General features: G+C 36.7%; 1 protein-coding gene across 4 annotated transcripts in view; it reads right to left on the bottom strand.

Moving 5' to 3' along the window:
• Positions 1 to 8,411: 8,411 nt before the first annotated feature.
• Positions 8,412 to 24,974, bottom strand: part of arap3 (ArfGAP with RhoGAP domain, ankyrin repeat and PH domain 3) — a 61,546-nt gene continuing 44,983 nt past the window's right edge. For 2 of the 4 annotated variants that reach the window (XM_055178183.2, XM_055178185.2), the window contains exons 14-34: positions 24,520 to 24,661; positions 24,247 to 24,351; positions 23,924 to 24,080; positions 23,740 to 23,842; positions 23,457 to 23,655; positions 23,269 to 23,332; positions 19,828 to 19,991; positions 19,519 to 19,731; positions 17,767 to 17,872; positions 17,527 to 17,674; positions 17,120 to 17,188; positions 16,962 to 17,036; positions 16,716 to 16,833; positions 16,186 to 16,314; positions 14,617 to 14,750; positions 14,411 to 14,493; positions 14,287 to 14,322; positions 13,985 to 14,048; positions 13,761 to 13,904; positions 13,642 to 13,680; positions 8,412 to 9,610 (exon numbers count right to left, since the gene is read on the bottom strand). In XM_055178183.2, coding sequence (XP_055034158.2) covers positions 9,179 to 9,610; positions 13,642 to 13,680; positions 13,761 to 13,904; positions 13,985 to 14,048; positions 14,287 to 14,322; positions 14,411 to 14,493; positions 14,617 to 14,750; positions 16,186 to 16,314; positions 16,716 to 16,833; positions 16,962 to 17,036; positions 17,120 to 17,188; positions 17,527 to 17,674; positions 17,767 to 17,872; positions 19,519 to 19,731; positions 19,828 to 19,991; positions 23,269 to 23,332; positions 23,457 to 23,655; positions 23,740 to 23,842; positions 23,924 to 24,080; positions 24,247 to 24,351; positions 24,520 to 24,661 — 2,724 coding nt within the window. In that variant the 3' untranslated portion in view covers positions 8,412 to 9,178. The remainder of the gene's footprint in view (positions 9,611 to 13,641; positions 13,681 to 13,760; positions 13,905 to 13,984; positions 14,049 to 14,286; positions 14,323 to 14,410; positions 14,494 to 14,616; positions 14,751 to 16,185; positions 16,315 to 16,715; positions 16,834 to 16,961; positions 17,037 to 17,119; positions 17,189 to 17,526; positions 17,675 to 17,766; positions 17,873 to 19,518; positions 19,732 to 19,827; positions 19,992 to 23,268; positions 23,333 to 23,456; positions 23,656 to 23,739; positions 23,843 to 23,923; positions 24,081 to 24,246; positions 24,352 to 24,519; positions 24,662 to 24,974) is intronic. The other 2 variants (XM_055178184.2, XM_055178186.2) reach the window with 1 other exon arrangement.

Raw genomic sequence — 24,974 nt, 5'->3', positions numbered from 1 at the left:
TATTCATTAACCATGGTTTAACTATGTTTTTTGAAAACCATGGTTGTCAAAACCATGGTTATTTTGTGGTTACCATAGTTTTACTACTTTTTTTACTGTAGTAAAACCATGGTACATTTTGGTAAGTGTTCACCTTTGCTGGGTTGTTTCAATCCAAAATGCTGGGTAGTGTTAACCCATTGATGATTCAATTATAAATATTTTCTGGGTTAATTCAACCCAACAGCTGGGTTTGACCGAACGCTGGGTTGAAAATAACCCAGTGTAGATCTTCTACACTGTCAGAATGGTCGCTAGCTGTCATTGGGGCAATACCATTTCAAAAAGTACACCTTCGCACCTTAAGAGTTTATATAGTGCCTCAGAGGTATATACTGCTTCCAAATGTATTCATATCTGAACCTCAATTGTACATATTAGTCTTTTTATCTAACACATTATGCCGTTAAATGTCCAAATATGTTTAGAGACTTTATGAGGCAATTAGTGTTATATTGTTATGATGACCCAAAATCAGTCCAACTGTACACCAGGGTCATTTTAAAAGAGAGCTAGAGGTTTGGTTTGCACCCATCCAATTCAATTCCTAATTGCTAGGCCAAAGGACAACTATAATGGTAGTTATCTGAGAGTCTGCCTTGTCTTTGAAGAAATGCTACTCAGACAAAGTACCAATTACTCTCAATTGTCGTGGGTCTCGGCGAGATTGAAACGAGATCTCGCTCTGCGGTAATCTTGTGGTTTCATCATCTTTTTGTAGCTTCCATCTCTCCATCGGGTCAGACACCCCAAGTGTGAGGCTTACTCGGAAAACACTATTAAATGGGTTTGGAGTCCCCCTTCAGATACACACTGAGGGAGTCTGCTTTCAAAGACACACTAGAGGATCCTTTTGAAGACCGAGCAGGCAGCCCGAGGTTACTCATCCATGGACTCAATGAATCCTTTCAGAGTAGGGTACTCATACACAGACAGACTCAACAATAAGTGTTTGCTCACAAGAGGCTGCACGGTGCAGAAAGACCTACCCGGCGCTTGACAACTGTCCATCAACTCAACATTTACTTTTAAAGCGATTCAGTGGAGAAAGTCAGCAGCACTTGACTACTTGAGACAAGCGATGCATTTGAATTCTTTCACTTAACTTCAGCATAAAGTTTTCAACTTTTTACAAGCAGAAATATCTGACGCAGTGCATGCACAAAGTGGCCTTGTTATCAATGTTGGCAATTCATGCAATCAGCTTTTTTTCAAACTTGAAGCACAGAATTGATACATTAACTTTTACACTAAAAAGACACAAAGGCTTACTAAGGACTCCAACATTGTTCGGTTCGAGGCCCAAGCAGCTCGCATACAACTTCATGATTTAGTGCTTTTTTGTCCCCTTGTTCTCGATGAAGGACTAAAACCCCGAGGATATTTTTCCTCCTGCTTTTGGAGGAGCTGATGTTTCTTATAATTGTTCACTGAAGTGAATCAGCCACCACAAAACACTGCAGCACATTGAGAGCACTTGCAGAGGGCACTAGGAAGGTGACGAATTGGCAGTGAGAATGAACTTAATCCCCTAAGCTCTTGTTGGGGCTTGTCTTTGCTGTCCCTTCTTCCCCAGAAAAGACCCCAAACTTACAAAGCAACTCAAACAAGAGCTCCACTCTGAGCTGGCTGAATGCTCGCAGAAATAAAACCTTCGCACACATCTGTGTGTTCTGCCGAGCGTGTGGGAAATCAACCGCAGCTGCAATATTTCTGTCGGATTCTGATGCCTTGAAAGTAGTCGAGATGAAATATGAGCTGTTTATTTATTTACTTGGTTAGATTTTATTGCAAATCTCTCAATGGAAAATGTCAGAATACAGTTTTAAACCATGATGTATGTGATTTTAAAGCAACAAATGTCTTGAGTCTTTTCATTACTCAGGGAGTGGAATAAAGTGCCTATGTGGTTTTAGCATGAATTGGATATTAGGTGGGATGTTTTAGACTAGAGTAGGTATGTTTTTTGTATATTGTGGGAATTTTTATTGTGATTGTATTTGGTATTCTGGAAAAGTTTTTAGATGATGTTGTTTAGTTATTTGTAATGCCAATGCCCCTACTTTCTTTGCACTAGAAGTGAAGTTGTGTTTTACTTCAAGGATCACAATGGAAATAAGTTATTTTTAACTTTATTGTGATATCCTTGACAAATGTGTTTTAACTTTTTGTCCAATAAAGCAAATCAAATCAAAAATGAATTATAAAATAAAAAAGTAAAATTATAAAAATAAAAAAAGCTATCAATCAGAAGATGCTAGCTACAGTAGGACTAAATACTTGTTTGCAGTTATTGACATACTGTATTTATCAAAAAAAAAAATATTTGGTTAGGGTTTAATTGTTGAACTTGATGAATGTAAGTCAACATTGTAATTTGTGCAAGAATTAAGGAAACATATAAATAAAATGCTTTTACACTACTATGTCTTAGGAAGAGATTAAATGTAATGGCAGTAAATTATGTAGTAACAGCGTGCAAACTGTAGGACAATAAATGCTAAATGTTATGCTTTTATTTTTTTATTTTTATAGTTCTCACAACAGCAAAGATATTACATTTGTGCATTTAATGCATAAAAAAAGTTTAGCGTCTTGTGTTGCCAAATCTTTGGGCCACAAATTAAATATCACAAAAATTGCATTTTACATAATATTAGTGACATTTAACTTTTTGTTTACTTATATGTAGTGTTTAGTTTCTTACATCAGCATAGAAAACTTAATTTTTTATTAAGTAAATATGTTAAATGACACATTATGACTATAAAATACCTCAAATTTGACATAGCTTTTTCCTAAAAAAAATATTATTATCATCAAACATTATTATACATTACCGCCATCATCATAATCTTAAATATGCATATTATTATACATTTCTAAATCAGATATTGGACTGATTTGGACATAAACATAGAGATTATCTTTCAGGAAATGAGAGGCGTTACCTTTAGAACAAGGTTACTTCAGAGGTGTCCAGTTAAAAGCCTGGATAATAAGATTACTCTTAAAGTCAAATCTCCCCAGAAGACACTTTTGATTGACTGATCCTCGGTCAGGTCGAAATGTTTGAGCTCATAACCAAAAACAAATCTGTTTTTGCCAAAGACCGCCATTACTACACTGAAAAAAAATATGAATTCAATTTACTCAATTTTTTTAAGTTAAGTAGTTGCAATCAATTTATTTAAGCTATATTTAAACAAAAAAAGATTAGTAAAGTAAAATAAAATAAAAAAAAACTTTTGTTAAATGGAGCTTAAATAAATTGATTGCAACCACTTACCTTAAAAAATGAGTAAATTGAATGACATAAAACCTTTAGGCTGACTAATTCCTGGAGTACCTTCATATATTTTGAGAAAGTAATTAATTTGACAAGCAATAATCTTTTTGATAACCATATCTTAGGATTCAGTGTAAACAATATGTTCTCAGTGACTTAAATAAATATTACTTTGTTTTTGGATTATTTTAATCTTTCACTGTTTTAAGGTGACACATTTTGCATTGGGTTGAGTGAGGCTTTGATTTTTCAGATGACACACATAATTGATACTTCTTATGGTAAATAGTATTTAAGGGACAGAAAAGACAAAATTGCTCTGTTTGCTGTGAGGTCAAGAAAAAAAGTGACAATCTTTACTTTTGTCTTACATTCACCTTTTAACAGCTAACAGAGCATAATATTGCCCAAATATTTATGAAGGGCGCTGTATATGATATATTTCATGATGGATACTTTTTGTAAAAAAAAAAACGAATTTTAATCAGACCAGGCTTAACAAATCGTCCCCTTGGAATTATAAGGTTCTATCTGCGTTCTGAGCAGTTTTGAGATATTGAGCTTCAAAGTTTTTGCATTACATATAGCAAAACTTACATGGGGAAGAAGTTTCTTTGAAACATGAAAATAACAGGGACCCTAAATGCATTCTAAATATACAATATCAAAATCCTCTCAAATTTCTAAATGTGGATTTTTGGAAGGGGTCAAATGCAGATAGAACCTTCTAATTCTAAAACAACACTTTTTGCTAAAAATTATAAGGTTCTATCTGCCAAAACATTATTTAAACATTAAATATAAAATTAATGTTGTAACAATTTTTCAACATGTGTTAGAAAGTAAAATTTTAATCATTTCTATGACATTTTATATTTTTATTTTCAGCACTTTTATCTCTAAAAGTCTGATTTTACATTGCTCCTTTACAACATTGCTTCTTCCCTCTTCTGCCTCAGTTTCTCTCCCATCCTCCTGTATATGTTGGGTTCATTACAAAATAGACAATTTTGTTTACGCATGTTATACCATTCCCTACTGGGGAATCCGGCTGGGACCAGCGTGGGCTGGTGAGCTGGTTTGAGCTGGTCTCAAAACTTGGTTTTAGCAGGTCTCCCAGCTTGATTTTAGCAGGTATTGCTGGTTTAGTAAGCTGGTCTAGCTGTGTTTTTGTCACTTTTTAAGCTGGTCTAGCTGGACTTAGCTACTGCCACCTTAAACCAGCTAAAACCAGCTACCAGTTTATGCTGGTCTTTGCTGGATTTTTCAGTAGGATTGAGCAGCTACAGGCTACAATCATTCTGAAATCATTTTAATACTGAGGTAACTGCTTCAACAATCTTTCCCATGTTTACATTTTGACATAACGATCATAACTTACTGTAAACACACTTTTTTGGGTAGGATAGGTTAGTTAGTTTTTTCTGTATGTTTTATCTTATTGCGTGCCTCTTAATATCAGGAATTTAGAAGCTAGCACTGCTGGCTAGTGTGGTGTCTAACTATGAAAACAATCTCCTCACCAAGACCTAAAACAAAAAAAGACTGCCCCTACTGAAAAATCCAGCAAAGACCAGCATAAGCTGGTAGCTGGTTTTAGCTGGTTTAAGGTGGCAGTAGCTGGTGTAAGCTGGTCCAACCAGCCTGGCAAAGCTGGTCAAGCTGGTGGGTCAGCTGGTCTTCCAGCATGACCAGATAAGTCCAGCTAGACCAACTTAAAAACTGACCAAAACACAGCTAGACCAGCTTAAAAAGTGACAAAAACACAGCTAGACCAGCTTAAAAAGTGACCAAAACACAGCTAGACCAGCTTAAAAAGTGACCAAAACACAGCTAGACCAGCTTAAAAAGTGACCAAAACACAGCTAGACCAGCTTAAAAAGTGACCAAAACACAGCTAGACCAGCTTAAAAAATGACCAAAACACAGCTAGACCAGCTTAAAAAGTGATAAAAAACACAGCTAGACCAGCTTAAAAGTGACCAAAACACAGCTAGACCAGCTTAAAAAGTGACCAAAACACAGCTAGACCAGCTTAAAAAGTGACCAAAACACAGCTAGACCAGCATAAAAAGTGACCAAAACACAGCTAGACCAGCTTAAAAAATGACCAAAACACAGCTAGACCAGCTTAAAAAGTGACCAAAACACAGCTAGACCAGCTTAAAAAGTGACCAAAACACAACTAGACCAGCTTAAAAAATGACCAAAACACAGCTAGACCAGCTTAAAAAGTGATAAAAACACAGCTAGACCAGCTTAAAAGTGACCAAAACACAGCTAGACCAGCTTAAAAAGTGACCAAAACACAGCTAGACCAGCTTGAAAAGTGACCGAGGCACAGCTGGACCAGCTTGCTATGCCGGCGGTGCCAGCGGGGACCAGGCTGGGAGACCAGCTAAAACCATCTCACCAGCTTAAGCTGGATTTTACAGTAGGGTGAACTTGCCAAAAATTCGGGCTGTCGATTTTAAGGTTTCTTAAAAACTTTGCGTTGGGTGCCATAATCCTCACAGATATTGTGTCTCTGTGATTTTTCCTGTTGTCAAGGACAAAGCCGGCAACACCACATATAGGGACAGTTTCACAGACAGGGATTAGACTAGTCCTAGAATAAAATAAATGTAAGAGCTGTAAACTGAAAACAACTTGCACTGACATATCTTAAAATACATCAGTGCCTCAGTGATTCCCAACCGGGGGTACGCGTACCCCAGGGGGTACGTGAAGAGTTTCCAGGGGGTACGCGAAAATATTTACATTTTGCTTTGATCCCATTTACTTTCAATTAAAATGTCTTTCGTTTGTCCAGTCATTGACCTACGATTGATTTTTGTGAGGAAAGCATTGTAAAAAGGACAACTTTGTAATTTTAATCTTGTCATTAATATAATTAGCCGTCAAGAGTAAATGCGCCGCATGATCCAAAACGCAATAGCGATGTCCAACTGAAGAACGATCTGACTATTTTTAATGAACCTGAATAGTTTCTAAAGACACAAAGTTTATTAACTATAATTAATGTTTAAATAATGTTATAATATTCATTCCCGCTGCCGGTGCATTTTCAAATTATGCAAAAAAAACTTTTGCATTGTTTTTGGCTAACATTTTCGTTGCTATGTCCTGCCGAGGTCTCTTGTTTGCGACCCTGTGCTGATTTGCGCTGCTCTTGGTGGATTGCGGTGGTCATTGGAGAGGTGTGCTTGTGTCATTGTTGTGCCGGTGTATTTTATTTGCGCCTTTGAAGTAAATCACACGCAGAAATCCGGCGCTTGTTTGGAATTGAGCTCTCGCGTCCTTTTTGGTAAATGCCCGTATGATGTCTTTTGTATTTATAGAGAATGCCTTAACACATTTTGTTTCTCTTTATATTTGAACAGAATATTTTAACTTATTTGCACACTTAAATTATCAGTAACTTAAATTGAGATTTTAGTAAATTTAGGGCATTTACTAAAAAGGACGTGAGAGCTCAATTCCAAATAAGCACCGCGGAGTTGAACATTTGCGTGTGATTTACCACAAAGGCGCAAATAAAATACACAGGCACAATAATGACATAAGCACATTTCTCTAATGACCACTGCAATCTACTAAGAGCAGCGCAACTTAGTACAGGGTCGCAAATAAGAGACCTCGGCAGGACATCGCAATGAAAATGCGGACTGCAGAGTGTGAAATTCCAGCTAAGTAAAAGTACACTATGAACCGGAGGACGAAAGATGAAGGGTAAAATAAGTTTTGAAATACCTGATTTTACTTCTCCTCGTGACTTCTCCTCCTCTTTTCTCCAGCAAATTAAACATAGCATGGCTTGGCAAACTATATATTTATTTTAAAGTATGTTCCTCTGGCAAAATGTTATTCTCTCCTCGCATTAATGTTAATGTAGGAAAACTTCCACAAATGCATATGCAATAAGGGCGCAAAAATAACACCTTTTCAGGGCTAAATATCAATTGCGTGTCTTTAGTAAGTTCAGTCGTTATTTAATGCCAAAATGATGGTTTGCGCAAGCTGTTAGTAAATCCGGCCCTTAAAGGGGTCATATGATGAATTTTTTTAATTTGTAAAATAAGTCTTTGGCGTTCCCAGAGTCCATATGTGAAGTTTTATCTCAAAACACCCTACAGATAATTAATTATAGCATGTCAAAATTGCCATTTTGTAGGCCTGAGCAAAATGTGCCATTTTTGGGTGTGTCTTTTAAAATGCAAATGAGCTGATAAAATGCAAACACTGATCGCAATGGTAGTGGTTTGTAGAAATAAACATGCTTCATCAGTCAGTGCTTTTTACTTTAATGTTTAAAATTAATTAATTAATTAAAATTACTAATTATTTGTCTTTAAAACACAACTTTGGTTTAGTTTCGAAGAAAGGGGTACTTGAGCCGTACTGATAGGGCTGTGGGGGTACTTGGGGCTAAAAAGGTTGGGAACCACTGCCTTATAGCCTCAAAATGCACATAAGTAATCCTTTTAGTAAGGCATGTTTGTTAAATATTTTCTAATGAAACTAAGTTCTAGTTCTGGCTTAAGCTAATCCCTGTCTGAGAAACCACCCCATAAAGTTGATCCTGACTGGTCCCCTTCTGTGCATTCGAAGTGCTGATTAGCTCACGCAGATAGAACCTTATAGAGCCAACTTAGAGTTCGATTTTGTAGATAGAACCTTTTTGTTTTTTTAATAAAACGTCCAAAAATGTACAAAACTTAAAATAAAACATCACATAATGTAAATAAGTTGTCACAGAGTAAGAATATGTGAATAACTCAATTTTGACAAAAATGTTAGATAGAACCTTATAATTCCAAGGGGACGAAATGGGTTAAAATATTTATATATCTTTCACATTATGCTATCAACTTTAGCGCTTGGTGTATCTTTACAGAGTAAACTATATGTTAGTAACATACCACAACAATACTGCAAGTTGAACAGTACATACAATATATATTATTAGTTAATGCAACTTTTAGAAATCAAAAAGAAGCTGCTACATAAAGCAGACAATTCATTTTTTGTAAAAGTGCTCTTATAAAAAAATATTCTTTAGTAAAATACAATGAAGAAAAGATTGGGGTAGGACAACATATTTATTTTGTTATTAGACTTATAGTACTGTACATGAGTTTGATAAATGCCTGTAAAAAGAAGTGAAAATCTGTACAAAGAAAATGCTTTAGATTGTCAAGACATCATGTGTGCTGTATCTATACTGCCCTCTATTGCTCAGTCCTGAAAATACTTCCAGTCGTTTTATTTCATCAAATTCCTTCATTGTTTCCTAACACTTTTGTGCTTCAGAATTCTTCAGACAGCCTATATAAATAATTTAATAAATACAATAAATCGTATACATATAAAAACAAGTTGAGTCCCCAAACAGTAGTCATTAAATCTTCTGTATGCAGTTCAAGGACACGAATGTGAAAGTTTTCAACGAGACCACAGTTTATGAATTACAGACAACATTCATAAAAATGTATGTTTTACTATCATACAGAAAAAAACATTGTGTTACTGGGCCAAGAAACAAATTTAAAAACAGTTACCCGATTTAAATGAAATGCAATAAGTACAAATAATAATGAGAACAACATCTTCAAATGCACATGAGAAAAAAAATGTAACCCATTTATACAAAACAATTGTGGCACAGTTTCACAAACTTTTATTTTAATCTAAATTGACTTCTTTGGCACCATAGTTGCATTAATAATCAAATCATGCTAATACTGCATTCTTACTCTCCAATTTCAGTCTGATAAAATACAATTTTATAACAGCTAATTCAAGTTCAGACTCAGTCTAGTCCACCTTTTTTAATGATCGGTGGTTTCATTAAAAGTTCTCAGTAGTGTGTTGCTCCTTAGACTCTAATTTCTTAGTGAACAAAGTGGAGAGTTCATGTAAGAGCAATTCTTGTTCGGGACTACATGACCTACGGGACCCGTGCCTGTCTGTGACCGACAGAGAGTCACTGGACTCCTCTTGTCCCAGAATATCTATAGATTCACCAGAGGACAAGGTACTTTCACCGCTCAAAGTCTGAGCTGAGTTCGACCCAACCATGCGATCCAGGGAGGCCGTCTTTCTCTGTCCGAGGCTGACGGGGCGTGCTGGCACCTCCTGAGTCTCAGCATGGGCACTGGACAGGAAACTAGTTTCCAAAGATTTGAGCACCTGCAGGCCGAAATCGCCCACCTCCTCATACAAAGGCTCGGGGAGACTTTCAATTCGCTCTTCAAATGAGTCGTGCTGTATCTTCATGGGCTGGAGAGAAAAAAAAGAAGAATAAAATAAAAGACGACTTCAAACAGAAATGTCTGATTACACTCCCTTACAAAAACTAAAGGGATGGTCTATCCAAAAATGTTGTCACTATTTAATCACTCTCATGTCGTTTGAACCCCCAATGTCTTTCTTTGTTCTTCAGAACCCAAATGTAAGCCCTTAAAAAGCATTGCCTTTCTTTTCAGTGCACAAACAGTGCACGTTTTCTTTTAAAAAAATGTGAACAGCTGGAACAACAGCGATATCCTGACTAGGGCTGTAACAATTAAATTGTGTGTCCCATTAAAAATGTCTGTCTGAAATCGATTCTGAATCGCAAGGCTGCGATTCTGTGTTTCATGCGCAGGTTGTGCGTGTACTATAGCGTTTTGGTCAGTAGGAAGTCCTTATCAATCTAAAATCATTATGAGTCGGATTCGTTTATAACGTGCATTTAAAAAAAGCAAAACTCGATAAACAAAATCATTCAAAATATTCTTTATTATCATGAAAATACCTGAAACAATTTGAAGAACAGCAATATAAATAGACATTTCCTGAAATAGAGTTTGTAATGCTACTTCTTCTGTGGCACAAAGGGAGTTTCTGCACGAGAGCGCCCCCTGGCTTTTGGATGTTCTGGAATTTCACCGTAATTCATTCAAATTCATTCACTGAGAAAACGCGCGCCCCTAATCCCGATACTATCTCACGGGAATTCGTACATATTTTACGAGTTGGCTAATTTGTATTATTTCATACGATCCCATTCTTAAGTTTTGGTATGATTTGCCTTGACCCCTGTGATGTTGGGATTAGGTGCAGGGTTAAGTTTCGTTGTTGTCGGGGCTTTGAACCAGATTTTTTCCCAATTGGTTCGTTCCGAAGAGAAACAGTATTTTAACGTTTCCGGTTTTCGGGTTCAACCCTAAAATTTACGTTACTGAACCAGTTAGAACAAAAAAAATAAAGTTCCTGAACCGGTTAATAACGTTCCATGTCAGCTGTGGGACATACAAATAAGTAGGCTGATCATTAGGACATTAAATTATCGTTTAATTATTAGTCTAATATCTTTATCAAATATTAAAAATATGCGTAACTGTAATTCTGACATGCCTACATTTGTTTCAGCATTATACATGAATTAAAACAAGGACAATTTCTTGGCAAACAACATAAACAAATGTTTTTCTTAGAAAAAAATACTGTGGTATTTCGAGATCATTGTGTTTGTATGTGTCCTCTCAATAACAGAAAGATTGTTCGCTTGCTATTTGAAACGCGTCTTTCCGTGTATGCACTATTGAGTGCACTTAAACACCTGCACACACACAGACAGATGACAAATTCCAACCGGCGCATCGGACAGAAGATGCAGCATAAACAGTAGCTCCACATAAAGTGAAAATGATGTTGTTTTTCAGTGCTTTATTCGCCAAATGTATTTTAATGGACTACAGTATGAGACACAGTAGCGCAACTCTCATATATAGACTATAGATTTCACATCAAGAGTTGTGATCTTTGAAGGGCATAGAGATAATCACGTTTGACTGGAGTTGGACCGGACATATTCAACCGGATGTGCGTCTGTGCATACAGAAAATTGCTCACTTTAGCGTCTTTTGTAGTTAAATTGTTTAAAATCACTTAAGTGTTAACATTTGCAAGTTTTTGAAACACATGCAAATTATAAACTTTCACCCCATTTAAATTTGCGTATTAATTCCGCGAATCGCATGCGAGCCGAACCGTGGGTCGTAATCTGTATGGATCACGATCAACTGCGATCCGTTACACCACTAATTAGTATTAAAAAAACAAACATCTTGGTAGCCTACAATATTTACCTCTTATGATTGAGCATTAGAGACTTGGGCTTGAATAAGCTAGTTGCTGGTGGCAAGCTTCTCATTTCTCAGATGAGTCAACGACGACCACACAGAAATCTAGTCAAAGAACGGAAAAAAACGGTATTAACCGGTTACCATTATTTTAAAATAACGGTATTAACCGGTTACTGTTATTTTAAAATAACGATTCTGTTCTGATTTTGTGTCTGTTCCTTGCAAAACATCAAAAGTTTCTGGTTTTCATTTTCGTTCCGTGAACCGGTTCAAAGCCTTGGTCGTTGTTGTTTTTTCGTGAGAATCGTATGATTTTGCACAATTAACTTTGTATGAATTGATACGAATTAGCCAACTTGTAAAATATGTATGATTTTTTGTTAGATCAGGTTGGATATCCACAGGTACAGAAGTGCATTTCTTCAAGACACTTAAATATATGAGAGAAGTCAAGTGGAGTTATTTAACACTTTTGGGTGACTTTCAAGCTTGAAAGGTTTTCTGGTCACTATAGGAGTGGATTGTGATCGAGGTGGTCACTATCCACTTACATAGTAAACAGAAGACCCAAAACAACACTTTTAAAAAGTCTGCGTTTGGGTTCTAAAAAAACATTGGGTGTTCAGACGACATGAGGGTGATTAAATAATTAAAAAGTTTACATTTTTGTGAACTATCCCTTTAAGCATTGTATTACTACACATACGAAAAACCTTTATTTGAACCAAAAACATGGTTACTATAGTTACCACAGTTTAACCATGGTACTATTTAACCACCTTCTGACTATAATAAAACCATGGTTAATTTTTTTCTAAGGGCATAAAGCACTTCCAGTTTTCCACTTACAATTTATTGATTTTATAAAATGGTGGCCATAATAATAAAAAACATCAATATTTGAATACAATAATAAGAATTAAAATATTTATACGACAATCTCTCTGTCAATGCATTTAGTTAAATTTAGAGCTGCCTGACGATTAGTCACGACTAATCGTTTGCAGAATAAAAGTTTTTGTTTACATATTAAATGTGTGTGTAATGTGTATAGTAATTATGTAGATATAAATGCACACACATGTATGTATATTTTTAAGAAATATTTGCATGTGTATAAACATTTTTATATTTACATATAATTTATATCATATATAAATATTTATTATGTCAATATTTTTTCCTTTTTTTCCATTTATAGGCCTACATAATATTTGTTGATGTATTGTGTATAATAATTATGTAAACAAAAATCTTTATTCTGCAAACAAATAGTCGTGACTAATCATAAATTATGTAGTTACTGTCAGTGGTTCGCAATTGCCTAAAATCAGTTGACATATTAATAGCATTAATGTTCAGTCACAAGTAAAGCCATTCAATCATCAAAAATCATCCAATCAGATTTTATATCTGAAACAATTTGAAACAAACTACAAGCAAGCTTCCTTTCTATATGTACATAAGTGTGATGATGAATGTAGGCTAATCGCGTGTACGACTCCCTAAATCCCAAAAGATAACAGAAACTAAGACTTAACCATACGGTTTTAGGTTACAACCAAACCAGTGACTATTTTCACTGACTATTTCGATATCTTGATAATTGATCTTCCATTATGCAAACAACAGAAGTATTTGTGTTTTGCCGGACCTACACAGAAAGGGATTCACCCTTCAACAATGTTCACAACAAATTACTTCCTCTTCCGACTTCAAACTTTTGTCTCAGTATCAGAGCGACAACATCAAGATAATTGCCAAATACACAGAGAACAAAAGCTCAAAGCCCTCAGACAATTTGCTTGCGAGAGCTTTTGGGCTGGGACGCACCAGAGGCTGTGGCATTTTCCCAAAACACAAGAGGTGAAGTGAGCACCCTGCCCTCCCTCAAGGCTACAGTTGCAGAACAATGCAGCAGAACCATTCTTCCTTCAAATGCATCCTGTCATATCAGGAAACCCAGCTTCCCAACAGGAATTGGGTGGAAGAACAGAGGAATTCCTCAATTAAGTATAGCCTGTTTTGTGAAACGCACTCCAAAGCTTGTCAGACGCAATTTGATACTTTCCAAACTACCTGCTTTAGCATTTTGACCAGCCATTGTAAACCGAGTAACTGTGACTGAGTCCAAGTTGAAAAAGGACAACGCGGTGTGAAATACTGAAAATAAATACTTACGAAAAACATTGAGAGGGCCCTTCTTGTGTGAAGCTTTCTCTGCAGAAAAAAAAACATCTTAAGTCTCAGAAGTGAGTATTGCATGTAATAAACCACTAGAGGACGCCCGTGTGCCTTACCAGAGTCTGATTGGCTGAGAGCATGGTAGAGTTGGTATTGCTCTCCTCTCCTCTGATGGGCACCAGTGGCATGGTGCCGAATTTCTGCTTGGAAATGTCAGAGGAAGAGTGTCGTCTCATGACGGGTGGACGCAGGTCATCGTTCTGAGGGAGATTTAAAGATCATTTAATCCTTTTAAAGTCAGTACAGGTAAGTATTTGCGTTATGTGCAGGTCATCTGTACCTGTGCTTTTAGTAAATTGGTCATCCAGTCCCATAATTCAGTTTCAGATGAACAGCTGAGACACCTACAAGGTCAAATATCTGGAGTCATTATTTGCTAGTAAAGAACGTATACAGTTATAATATTAAACACTTTTTGATGATTTTTAAAAAATATTAAATAAATAAATTATTTGACAAGGTACAATAATGTCAGATCATGAATTTACAAAAACATAGTACTGAATACAACTTATACTAAATTCCTAACACATTGTATAACAAACAGTACATCCTATTTTTATTTTTATTATTTTTACGTACATTTGCTGTTTATCCAATATTACTGTTAGCCCCCATCTGCAAAACACACAAAAATAAGTTTGGTTATTTACTTTATAAGGATAAATAAAGGTTAGTTTGTTCTTAAAACAAACTTTTGTCTTACTTTGTAGGCGGTTTTAGTTTCTTTTTTATCCCCATGTATATCTTCAAGGTCTTCAGTTGCCACTCTTTCTCTGGCTTGATGCTCTGTAAGAATGCAAGGATGAAAAATAAATACTAAATGTTTGTGTGCAGCAGACTCGGCTGTCATTTATCCAGAGACCTGTAATGAGCCGGTAAAGTGTGTAGAGGTTTTCACAGTAAACATACTTTCTTGTCCTTCATTAAGAGTTTGTGTTCTTTGATTTGGAACAATCGCTCCTGGAATTTGTTTCCCTGCAGGAGTTTGGGCGGCTCTTCGCGACACTTCAGTACTCCGGACTTCACTATCTCACTCTTGTAGGCTGTGAACCACAACAGAGAACAGATACAAGGTCAAAAACAAACAACAATACAGAAAGAAGATACAGATGGTGTTTTTCTAGAGACAAATAATGGTATTATAGATTTGAGGATTATAAGGGGACATTTTTTGAAATTGAGATTTATACATCATATTAATAAATAAGCTTTCCATTAATGTATGGCTGAAAATCGCCTTTAAAGGTACAGTGTGTAAATTTTAGCGGCATCTAGTGGTGAGGTTGCGAATTGCAACCATCGGCTCAGTCCACTGCTCACCCCTCACTTTTGAAACGCATAGAGAGGCTACGGTAGCCGCCACCAGACAAACATGTCATCGTCGGAGACAACTTAGTAAAAAAATGTTGTCTGTTAAAGGCTTCATGGCGGCCCAAAATGGCGACTCCCATGTAAGGGGACCCTCGGTGTATGTAGATAAAAACGCATCATTCTAAGCTAATAAACACATAATGGTTCACTATGAAAGGTCTTTATACACCCCTGATAATATAGTTTTGAATATTATTTTGCATTTCTGTCAAGTAGTGCTGTGGAACATCCAGGTGCTCTTCTGCAAACTTCAAACGTGCTGCAATGTTTTTTTTTTCTTTGGACAGCAGTGGCTTCCTCCGTGGTGTCCTCCCATGAAGTCCATTCTTGTTTAATGTTTTCCTTATTGTAGATTTGTCAACAAAAATGTTAGCATGTGACAGAGATTTCTGTAAGTCTTTAGCTGACACTCTAGGATTCTTCTTCACCTCATTGAGCATTCTGCGCTGTGCTCTTGCAGTCATCTTTACAGGACGACCACGCCTAGGGAGTGTAGCAACAGTGCTAAACTTTCTCCATTTGTAGACAATCTGTCTTAACGTGCACACATCTTTTAAATATACTTTTGTAGCCCTTTCCGGCTTTATGCAAGTCAACAATTCTTGATAGTAGGTCTTCTGAGAGCTCTTTTGTGTGAGGCATGGTTCACATCAGACAATGCTTCTTCAGAACAGCAAACTCAAAACTGGTGTGTGTTTTTTATTGGACAGGGCAGCTTTAATCAACACATCCAATCTCATCACATTGATTGGACTCCAGGTTGGCTGACTCCTGACTCCAATTAGCTCTTGGAGAAGTCAATAGACTAGGGTTTCACATACTTTTTCCACCCTGCACCACGAATGCTCACATGCTGTGCTCAACAAAAACATGAAAACGTACAATGCTTGTGCGGTAATAGTTTAAGCAGACCGTGTTCCTCTATTGTTGTGACTTAGATACAGATCAGAACACATTTTATGACCAATTTATGAAGAAATCCAAGTAAGCCCAAAGGGTTCACATACTTTTTCTTTCAACTGTAATATATATATGAAACTATTGAGTTTTGTTCCATACCTTCATGTTTTTTTTGTTTTTTTTGTATAAACTTGATGTGCAGCTAACCTGTGAAAATGTCTATTGCTTCTCCTCTGGGCACCTTCTTCACCAGCAGATACGCAGAGCTGGGATCAGCCATTTTACACCACTGCAGGGCCTGTTCCAATACTTTCTCTTTGGGATGAAGAGGTCGTTCTGTAGAAATGACACCCACCATTTTATCTACTATTTTTCCAACAATTCAGCATTTTTCCTACTATTATTACTGGTGTTGAATGCAATATCTAATTTAAATAGCAATGTGTTAAAGGGGTAAATGAAGATTTAGTCATCATTTACTCACACTCATATTGTTACAAACCTGTACTCATTTATTTCTTCTGCTGAGCACCATTGACTTCCATAGTAGTATTTTTTCGTACTCTGCACGTCAATGGTGCTTCTGTTTCCTGCTTTATTATAAATATCTTCCTTTGTGTTCAGCAGAACAAAGTTCAATTAAATACACGTTTGTAACAACATGAGGGTGAATAAATAATATGTTTTGGGTGAATTATCCTTTTAAAGTGCATTTTTGTAGAAGTGAATTTTTGTACCAAGCTCTCCATCTTCAATGGCCTCAAATGTCATCCACACATCTTTCTCTCCTGCAGGGATATTTCTCATGAACAGCACCTGATTGGTCAGCTCTTCAGCACACATTGTGGGGGAAACCTGTTGAAATACAAGCACAGCTCACATGACTGCCGTGTGATGAGTGGTTTGCATCTGCCACCGTGTGGTTGTGTTGGGCAACTGCAGCTCCCTGACACACAAGCAGGAGTTTTTACTCTATATCTTACTTTGAGTGTGATGCAGCAGTCTGGTATTTTTTCCTCTAGATAAACCTCAATAATCAGATCCCCTGCCTGCGACAACTGCAGGAAACACAGAAAACAACATCATAAGCTTGTTTTTTTTTAATGGACAAGCAAAGTAACAGCAGGTGGGTTTATTTTACCTGTGTGTGTTTCCAGGTGGTGATCAAACTGATTTCCAGTTCAATCTGTGTTTGATGCTCTTCGTCAATCTGAGCAATAAAAGAAGGTAATAATTAATAACAACAAAATAATATTTATATAAACTACATGTCACACAAAACTGTACCAAAATGTATGCATAGTAATACAGTGCAGTGCAAAGGATTGTGGGTTTAACACACACTGCTTAAATACCAATATAATGTCACTGGAGGAGTACCCTTTTAAAAGGTCCTATTATGTACCATTTAGGTACATATGTGCATTTTGTACCAATGCCATACAGTATGTACCTCTGAGGTACTAATATGAACTCTTTAGGTGCAAATGGGTGTACTTTTTGAAAAGGTACCGCCCTTGTAACAGCTATCTAAAGTCATCCACTTACATCAAAGATATACAAGTAGTTATCAATGAGGTCTTCTATGATCTTGACCTCATGTTCTCCTTTGCCGTCAGTCTGAAACAGGCTGGGAGCAAACAGCAGTGACAGGTTCTTGGTGCACATCTGATTCAGATCTGCACACTTCTGTACTCTGTGGACAGAAGAAGAAAGAGTTTAGAGAAAGAAAGAATAAGACGGGGTGGGGAGATCGGGCTGAATGATGAAAGATCAAAGATGACTGACCTGTAGAGGTGACTGATGAGTGTTGCTAATGTCGTTCTGTTGACCCGCGGTAAACCTCGAATCAACTCTTTGTATCTGTCCAAACGCTGTGGCTTCTGAGAGATCTCTGCATATAGTACCATAACATTTTTTTTCGATATCCAATGTTAATTTTGGATTTGTCAAATTAAGACAAATTTATAACAATTTAATTTTTAAATTTGTAACAAAAATCATTTTATAATGAGCAAGTACATTAAAATCAAAGTCTCCTTACGCTGATTAACTCATTATAATGATTTATAATTTGCGACCCTGTCTGTGATATCCATGCTATTGTCTTTCAATGTAATTCTGAGATTTGGAGCATCAAATTTGTGATTTTAATCTTTGACGTGACCTTAGTTAATATTAAAGATATCAAGATTATTTTCCACAGAATGCTCTTTATATTATGTAGGATCATTTAAAGGGATAGTTCACCCAAAAATGCAAATCATGTCATTAATGACTCACCCTTATGTCGTTCCAAACTCGTAAGACCTTCGGAAAACACAGTTTAAGATGTTCTATATCTAGTCCAAGAGCTTATCGACCCCCCACCGAAAATCTACGCACGGCACACTGTCCATGTCCAGAAAGGCAACAAAAACATCACCAAAGTAGTCCATGTGACATCAGTGGGTCAGTTAGAATGTGTTGAAGCATTGAAAATACATTTTGGTAAAAAAAAAAAATTTAAACTTTATTCAGCACTGTCTTCTCTTCCGGTTCTGCTGTAAACCGCGTGCACGAGACTAAAGTCACGTGACTGCAGTGAAGCGGATGATGTGTTATCCTCATACATGTTTGCGAAGTTTTTTTTTCAAACTTACAGCGTACGTCTCCCTCAGACTGTAAACGAAACTTGGGCGCACAAAAAAACAACAAAAAAAAGCTGGGGTGCACCAGATAACACGTCAGTTGCAGTCACAACAGAACCGGAAGAGAAGACAATGCTGAACGAAGCTGTAATTTTCTTACCCTTGGACCAAAATGTATTTTCGATGCTTCAACACCTTCCTACTGACCCACTGATGTCACATGGACCACCCCGATGATGCTTCCACTACCCCTCTGGACATGGACAGCGCACCGCACATAGATTTCCAACGAAGGGCCAACAAGCCCTCGGACCAAACACAAAACACCCCAAACTGTGTTCCGAAGATGAACGGAACGATTTTGAAACAACATTTTTGGGTGAAGTATCCCTTTAAAGCAACACTAAAGAATTTTTGCTCTATGCTCCCCCTACAGGTTGAAAGCGGAATTTTCCATTACCACTGTCGTAAATAATTTAGCCTACTGCAGCAAAGCTGGCTCTGATTGGATTGTAGGTCTGCCCTAAAGCAAGTTTTTGTAGTTTTCACTCGAACTACAGGAGCGCGACCCGACGGTTGGAAACATCTTTAGTGCGGTTTTGGCCGATAGAGGGCTACAAAGCAAATGTGAAAGTGCCGTTCACCCTGTTTCGGGTGGATGAACAACTGAAACCTTTTTGAAAATGTTATTTTAAGGTAAAAAAAAACTCTTTAGGTGTTGCTTTAAAGTCATTTTTTGTGATTTACAACTTTTTACTGGGTTTTCATAGACTGGGTCACATTTGATCTGTCCAGTAAGATTTGCAAGTAACTTGCAAGTTTTTGTTTCAATTCAATCAGAGATTTAACAGAGAGGCAAATGTATTGCAGCTTAAATAAAGTCTAAATAAGAGTTGTTAACTGTACTAACTGGCAGCTTCCCTCCAGAAAGGGTGAAGATCAGCCATGAATATGGGATCATCAATTTCTCTGAAGAATCTCTTCAATACGTCCGTCACATCCTCTATGAAGTTATCTCCAATTCGGAGTTTCACATTTCTGGCATCCTTACGAAACTCTTCCATCAAAAGCTTGATTCTAGACTTTGCACCGTTTTTTCTGTATATACCCTCATGTCCCAAACCTGTGCAGGTGAGATAAATCATTAGCTTTAGACTGAATTATAGATTTGGGCGAATTTACATGAGTAGATGTAAAGTACATCAGTCTGTCTTCTTACCGTATTGGGTTATAAAGGCAATGCAACTGTCTACGATGATGGGAATGTCGTTTCTGCTGAGCTGCTGGTCTTTTAGGGTGTTCCCTTTACCTCCTGCAGCTTTCTGAATATCTGTGTACCAAAGAGAGAAATCTGTCCTGCCCATGCCCTGCAGGTGCAGAGTCCTGTAAACACAAAAATTATTTCATTAGTTTGAATTTGACTTTTAATGCTGTGCATTCACCCACAACAGAAACTGCATTCAAAAGAACAAATCACTCAATAATACATGGGAAAATGTGAATATTTCCAAACTTGAAAGAAGACAGTATTGACAATGTGAAATCGTACAAATCATGCAATCACAAAAAGATAACGATCACAAAAAATTATTATGGTGGTTTTGTCAGTTCCAATGATTGACATCTCACATTTTATCTCAACCTTTTGGTTTGTTTTAAAGAAAAACTACAATATTTGGAGTGACACTAAGGTGAATAAATTATTAAAAGAGAACAAACTATAAAATCTATGATGAAATATTCAATTTGTTTGTGCAAAGAAGTCATGCACAAAGTGAAGCAGGGGGTCACCCCGAAGGGATGTATTTTCAATAACAACTAGCTGGATGTACATTGTCCTGCCTACTACACATTCATTGCCATGTGGGTAAATATACGGACAATAAAAATGTATTTGATATATTTTATTAGCTCATTTGTAAGAAATCCAAACCTTCAGTGAGGAAAACCTCTTTCCTAACGGATTTAAAGGTGCATTGTGTAACTTTTACAAGGATTTCTTGACAGAAATGCAATATGATATATATAACTATATTATTAGTGGTATATAAAGACCTTACATAATAAACTGTATTGTTTTATTTTCCTTAGAATGAGCCGTTTTTATATATAAATACACTGTGTGTCCCCTTACATGGAAGTCACCATTTCGTGCTGCCATGTTTTTACAGTAACCCTAAACCGACAAACTGCTCTATACGTTGTCGGTAACATTTTCTTTCTTTCTTTCTTTTTTAACGCCATACCAGCTTCAAAGGCTATGTTCATGGCGAGAATACAGTATAATTAAATCAAAGTTAGATTAAAAAAGATGTTTCAAATTTATTTCCTCTAAAAATCTTAAAACCATGCTTGGGCTCACTTGATTAAAAACCTTTTCAAAACTATCAACAGAGTAAAAACGATTTCTCACAAGGGTAAAAGTAATACAGTCTAAAAGAATGTGTTTAATGGACAATGGATTTTGACAAGATGAACATTTTGGATGGTTTTCGGTAACATTTTACTTTAAAGGGTGTTCATAAGACTGACATGACATCCCCACAATCATGACATGACACGTTTCACGAAAATGAAGGAGATTCCATGCACATCCACGACAACTGTCATCAAGTGTCACTCGTTCAATTATGTCATGTTATGCAACGATGACACTGTTTGAGATGTCCTTGTTATGACAACTTGGCATTAACCAATACATCATAACCTGTCATGACAACTTGGCATTACCAAGACAACATAACTTGTCATAAATCTGTCATAAACATGACATAGCAGATATCAAAATTAAGAAACTACCTAGCTTTATGGGTTAACATTACAGTAAACAGTCATGTGGTTGGTTTTGACATTGGCTGTCATGAGGCCATTATAATTGAGTTTGACCACTTTTACCAGTAATACCAGTGAAACTTGTCATTAAAATGTCATTAAGTGTTAATACTCTGTCAAATAGTTTTATAACAGTGTCATAAACATTTTTCTTGACCTCAACTACAGTGGTACAAATTAAATTTGTCATTAAAATGTCATTAAGTGTTAATACTTTGTCAAGTAGTTTTATAACAGCGTCATGAATATTCTGAATTTCATAATCAATTCTTAAATCAATCATTTTTTGTTTCCTCCAGGTGTTATAGAGACCTGTATATATCATCCAATAATAATAATAATAATAATAATAATAATAATAATTAAAATTGATAAAATTATATATTTTATTGCATTTGGAGACAGATTTAATTAAAATTAAATGAAAACATGAAAGTACAATGGTGGGTTAAGCCATGCAGTGTTTGGTCCATATCACTGCAAAAACATTCATTTAAAATTCAAATTTAAATTTAAAATTCTAATTTAATTAAATTAATTACATTTTTTGTTAGTTTTTTATTCTATGTCAGAAAAGTTCAGAACCCTCTGTGTGAGGTTCTGTATTGTGTTTATGTATTGTGCACATACATAAAGTTAAATATCATCTTTTGAAGTGTCTCTTTATTAACAACTAGTATTAACACTTAAAGGAGCATTTCACCCGTAGAAACATTAATCTTTATTGAAAGTGTGTCATATTTGTAGTCGAAATGTAACATACATTTTGAATTTGGTGCCTATTTGACCGAGAAAAGGGGTGTTTGTAGTCTCACCCCCTCAACAAAGGTATTGGACTTCCTTCTTTCAATGATGCAAAATTATGATTTTTACATCATTAAAAGAAGGAAGTGAAACACTGAAATCGGTATTTCTCCTGTCTCAACCGCAACTAAGGAAATGAGGCACGACCATTCAAAAACATGACTGGGGTTCTAACTATACAAAGCTTAATGCAAATGGGTGAAGTGTCCCTTTAATGACTCCATGCTACATGTCCATACTCAGGCGAGATCATTGCGGTCATCCAATCGAATGCTTTTTGATATTCCACGGTCTAGGAATAAGAACAAAGGAGACCAAGCATGTTCAGTGGCGGTGCCTAAATTATGATGCCTAAAAGATTTATGTTGTCTTGGTAATGTCAATTTGTCAAGACAAGTTATGAAGTATTGGTTTATATCAGTTGTCATAACAAAGACATCTCAAACAATGTCATCTTTGCACTAAAAATGACCCAATTGAGCCAATGACACCCAATGAAAGCTGTCATTAACGTGCACAAAATCTCCTCCATGTTCATGAAACGTGTCATGTCATAATTGTGAATGTGTCATGAACACCCCTTCAAGTAAAGTGTTACCATGTTGTCTTAGACGATGACGTGTTTGTCCTGTGGTGGCTATTGTAGGTTTACTATGCATTTTAGAAGGGAGGGTTGAGCTGTGGACTGAGCTGTTGGTTGCAATTTCCAGTCTCACCACTAGATGCCGCTAAAAATCTACACATTGGACCTGAACCAAGACATGAAGTCCAACATGCACTTTGTTTCAATCATTTGTAAATTATATATTCGTAATTATGCCTATTTATACTGAATTTCTTTGTAAGTATTAAATTGCACCCATCAATATGACTCAGAGTATCCAGATGATGCTGTGTAATCCATTTCAGGTGGTTGTTGTCTGGGAATACAAACCTCAATTTCGTCACTGGCCCACCAGAATTCCAGAGGGCCGTGTAATAAAAATGCATAAGCATTGGTTTTAGGTGAAAAACAGACACCCACCTTCCTTTCTCGACAAGAACTAGAATGTCCTTCTTCTCATGGTTTTCTGTTTCCGATGCAATGCCTTCATTATTAAACACAAAGAAAAAGATACAAATACTTTAGATAAGCAGACACTTTATTTTTCATTATTATCTCTGAAACACACACACAAAGTGATTTCACAGTGATTGTGGCAACAGACTCACTGAGCTCCTGTAGGCGTTTCAGGTTTATAATATCCTCGGCGGCTCCGTCATTTCCAGGACAGATGAACAGGTTGGACTTCTGCAGAACAAAGAAGCCTTCTTTCCACTGTTGAGGGTCGAGCATGGCCTTGTAGCGCAGCACACCCACCCGCTCGAACTCTCTCGCCAGCAGGCAGTGACAGCTGAGAGGAGTGGTGGCCTGTCAGCGATGAAAACACAGGCGAGATCTAATGCAAGCTATTTCCTGTGTACAGAAAACAAAGCTCAACTGATTAATATTTACCTTCCCGATTGCTCTCGCCCAACTGTGCAATGCGTCCGGAGTCTCCAGTCCAAACTGGATCACTTTATCGGACGTCAGGCAGAGTTCAAAAGTGTATCGAAACCTGAAAAGTACAAAAGGAATAAATGAGATGATATTTTATGAATTAAAAAAATTTCTTGAATGAATGACCGCCTGTACACACTTGTCAATAAATCCACTGCTGTTGCTGGAGTCTGGCCTGCTGACGCCTAAACAGGTGATGTCTTTAACATCGATCTTCATACTGGGCTCGTGACATCTGTCGGATTCATAAAACAGGATGGACTTCTCCACCGAACACCAGTACTTCTGAAAATCTGCTGAGAAGATCCAAATGGTCAAAAGGTATTAAAATCCATCCGAAACATGGCAGATATGACACTGACAATGTAAGTGGGCACAGAAATGCCCACTCTGAAATGTAATGGAAGTGGTACATTCTGCCCCTAAAACTCTGCCAAGGTTTGTGCTGCCATATTCGCCTACCGTCTCTGGTTCTTCTAGATAATGTGCCTTTGTTGAGAGAGCCTGACTTGTAGAGGTAGCCAGAGTACAGGATGGCCTGCATGATCTCATCATATACACAGGAATCTGTATCCAAAAATTATTATTTTTAAATCACCATAATTTACACATCCAGTACTTCATTAATTTGTTATTAAAACTTTGCTAAAACAACAAAGATGGTGCTGACCTACAATATTGTATTTGATATTACTGCTATATTGAAAAACTTTGTCTGTGATTTTGTGTTTGTACCTGCAGACTGTGTGTATGAGTAATGTGGAGACACACGCTTGTCTTTTCCATTAGCGTTGGAGAGTCGCACAGCCTCGGCCTCAGCGAAAATCTGCGTGACGGTTTTCAGCAAGTTCTGCTCGGTCACCGCGGTGCACAAGGTCTGCCGGGTGATTACACACATAAAGCACTTTTAGCCAAAGGACACTGTAAACTCAATCTTACAAAAATCCATTTATTCACTGCAGTGCTTTGTTTCTTAATTATTTACAATTCAAAGCACACCCATTGGCTATGGATACATAGGTAAGCTGAATGCACAAATGATAGCCCTAGCTAACACTGGCTATTTTAAGAAAAGATGTCCTTTAAGTAGAGGCTGAACTTAAACTTAAGCTAAGGCAGAAATGGACAGCGGTTCAGTATATAAGTATTGCAAAATATTATGCTGCAGTAGTGCAAGAGGAAACATATTT

This window comes from Misgurnus anguillicaudatus, chromosome 16 (genome assembly GCF_027580225.2).
Source record: "Misgurnus anguillicaudatus chromosome 16, ASM2758022v2, whole genome shotgun sequence".
NCBI classification, from domain to species: Eukaryota; Metazoa; Chordata; class Actinopteri; order Cypriniformes; family Cobitidae; genus Misgurnus; species Misgurnus anguillicaudatus.
The sequence above is the reverse complement of the archived record's forward strand: the minus strand, read 5'-3'. Positions and strand labels throughout refer to the sequence as shown.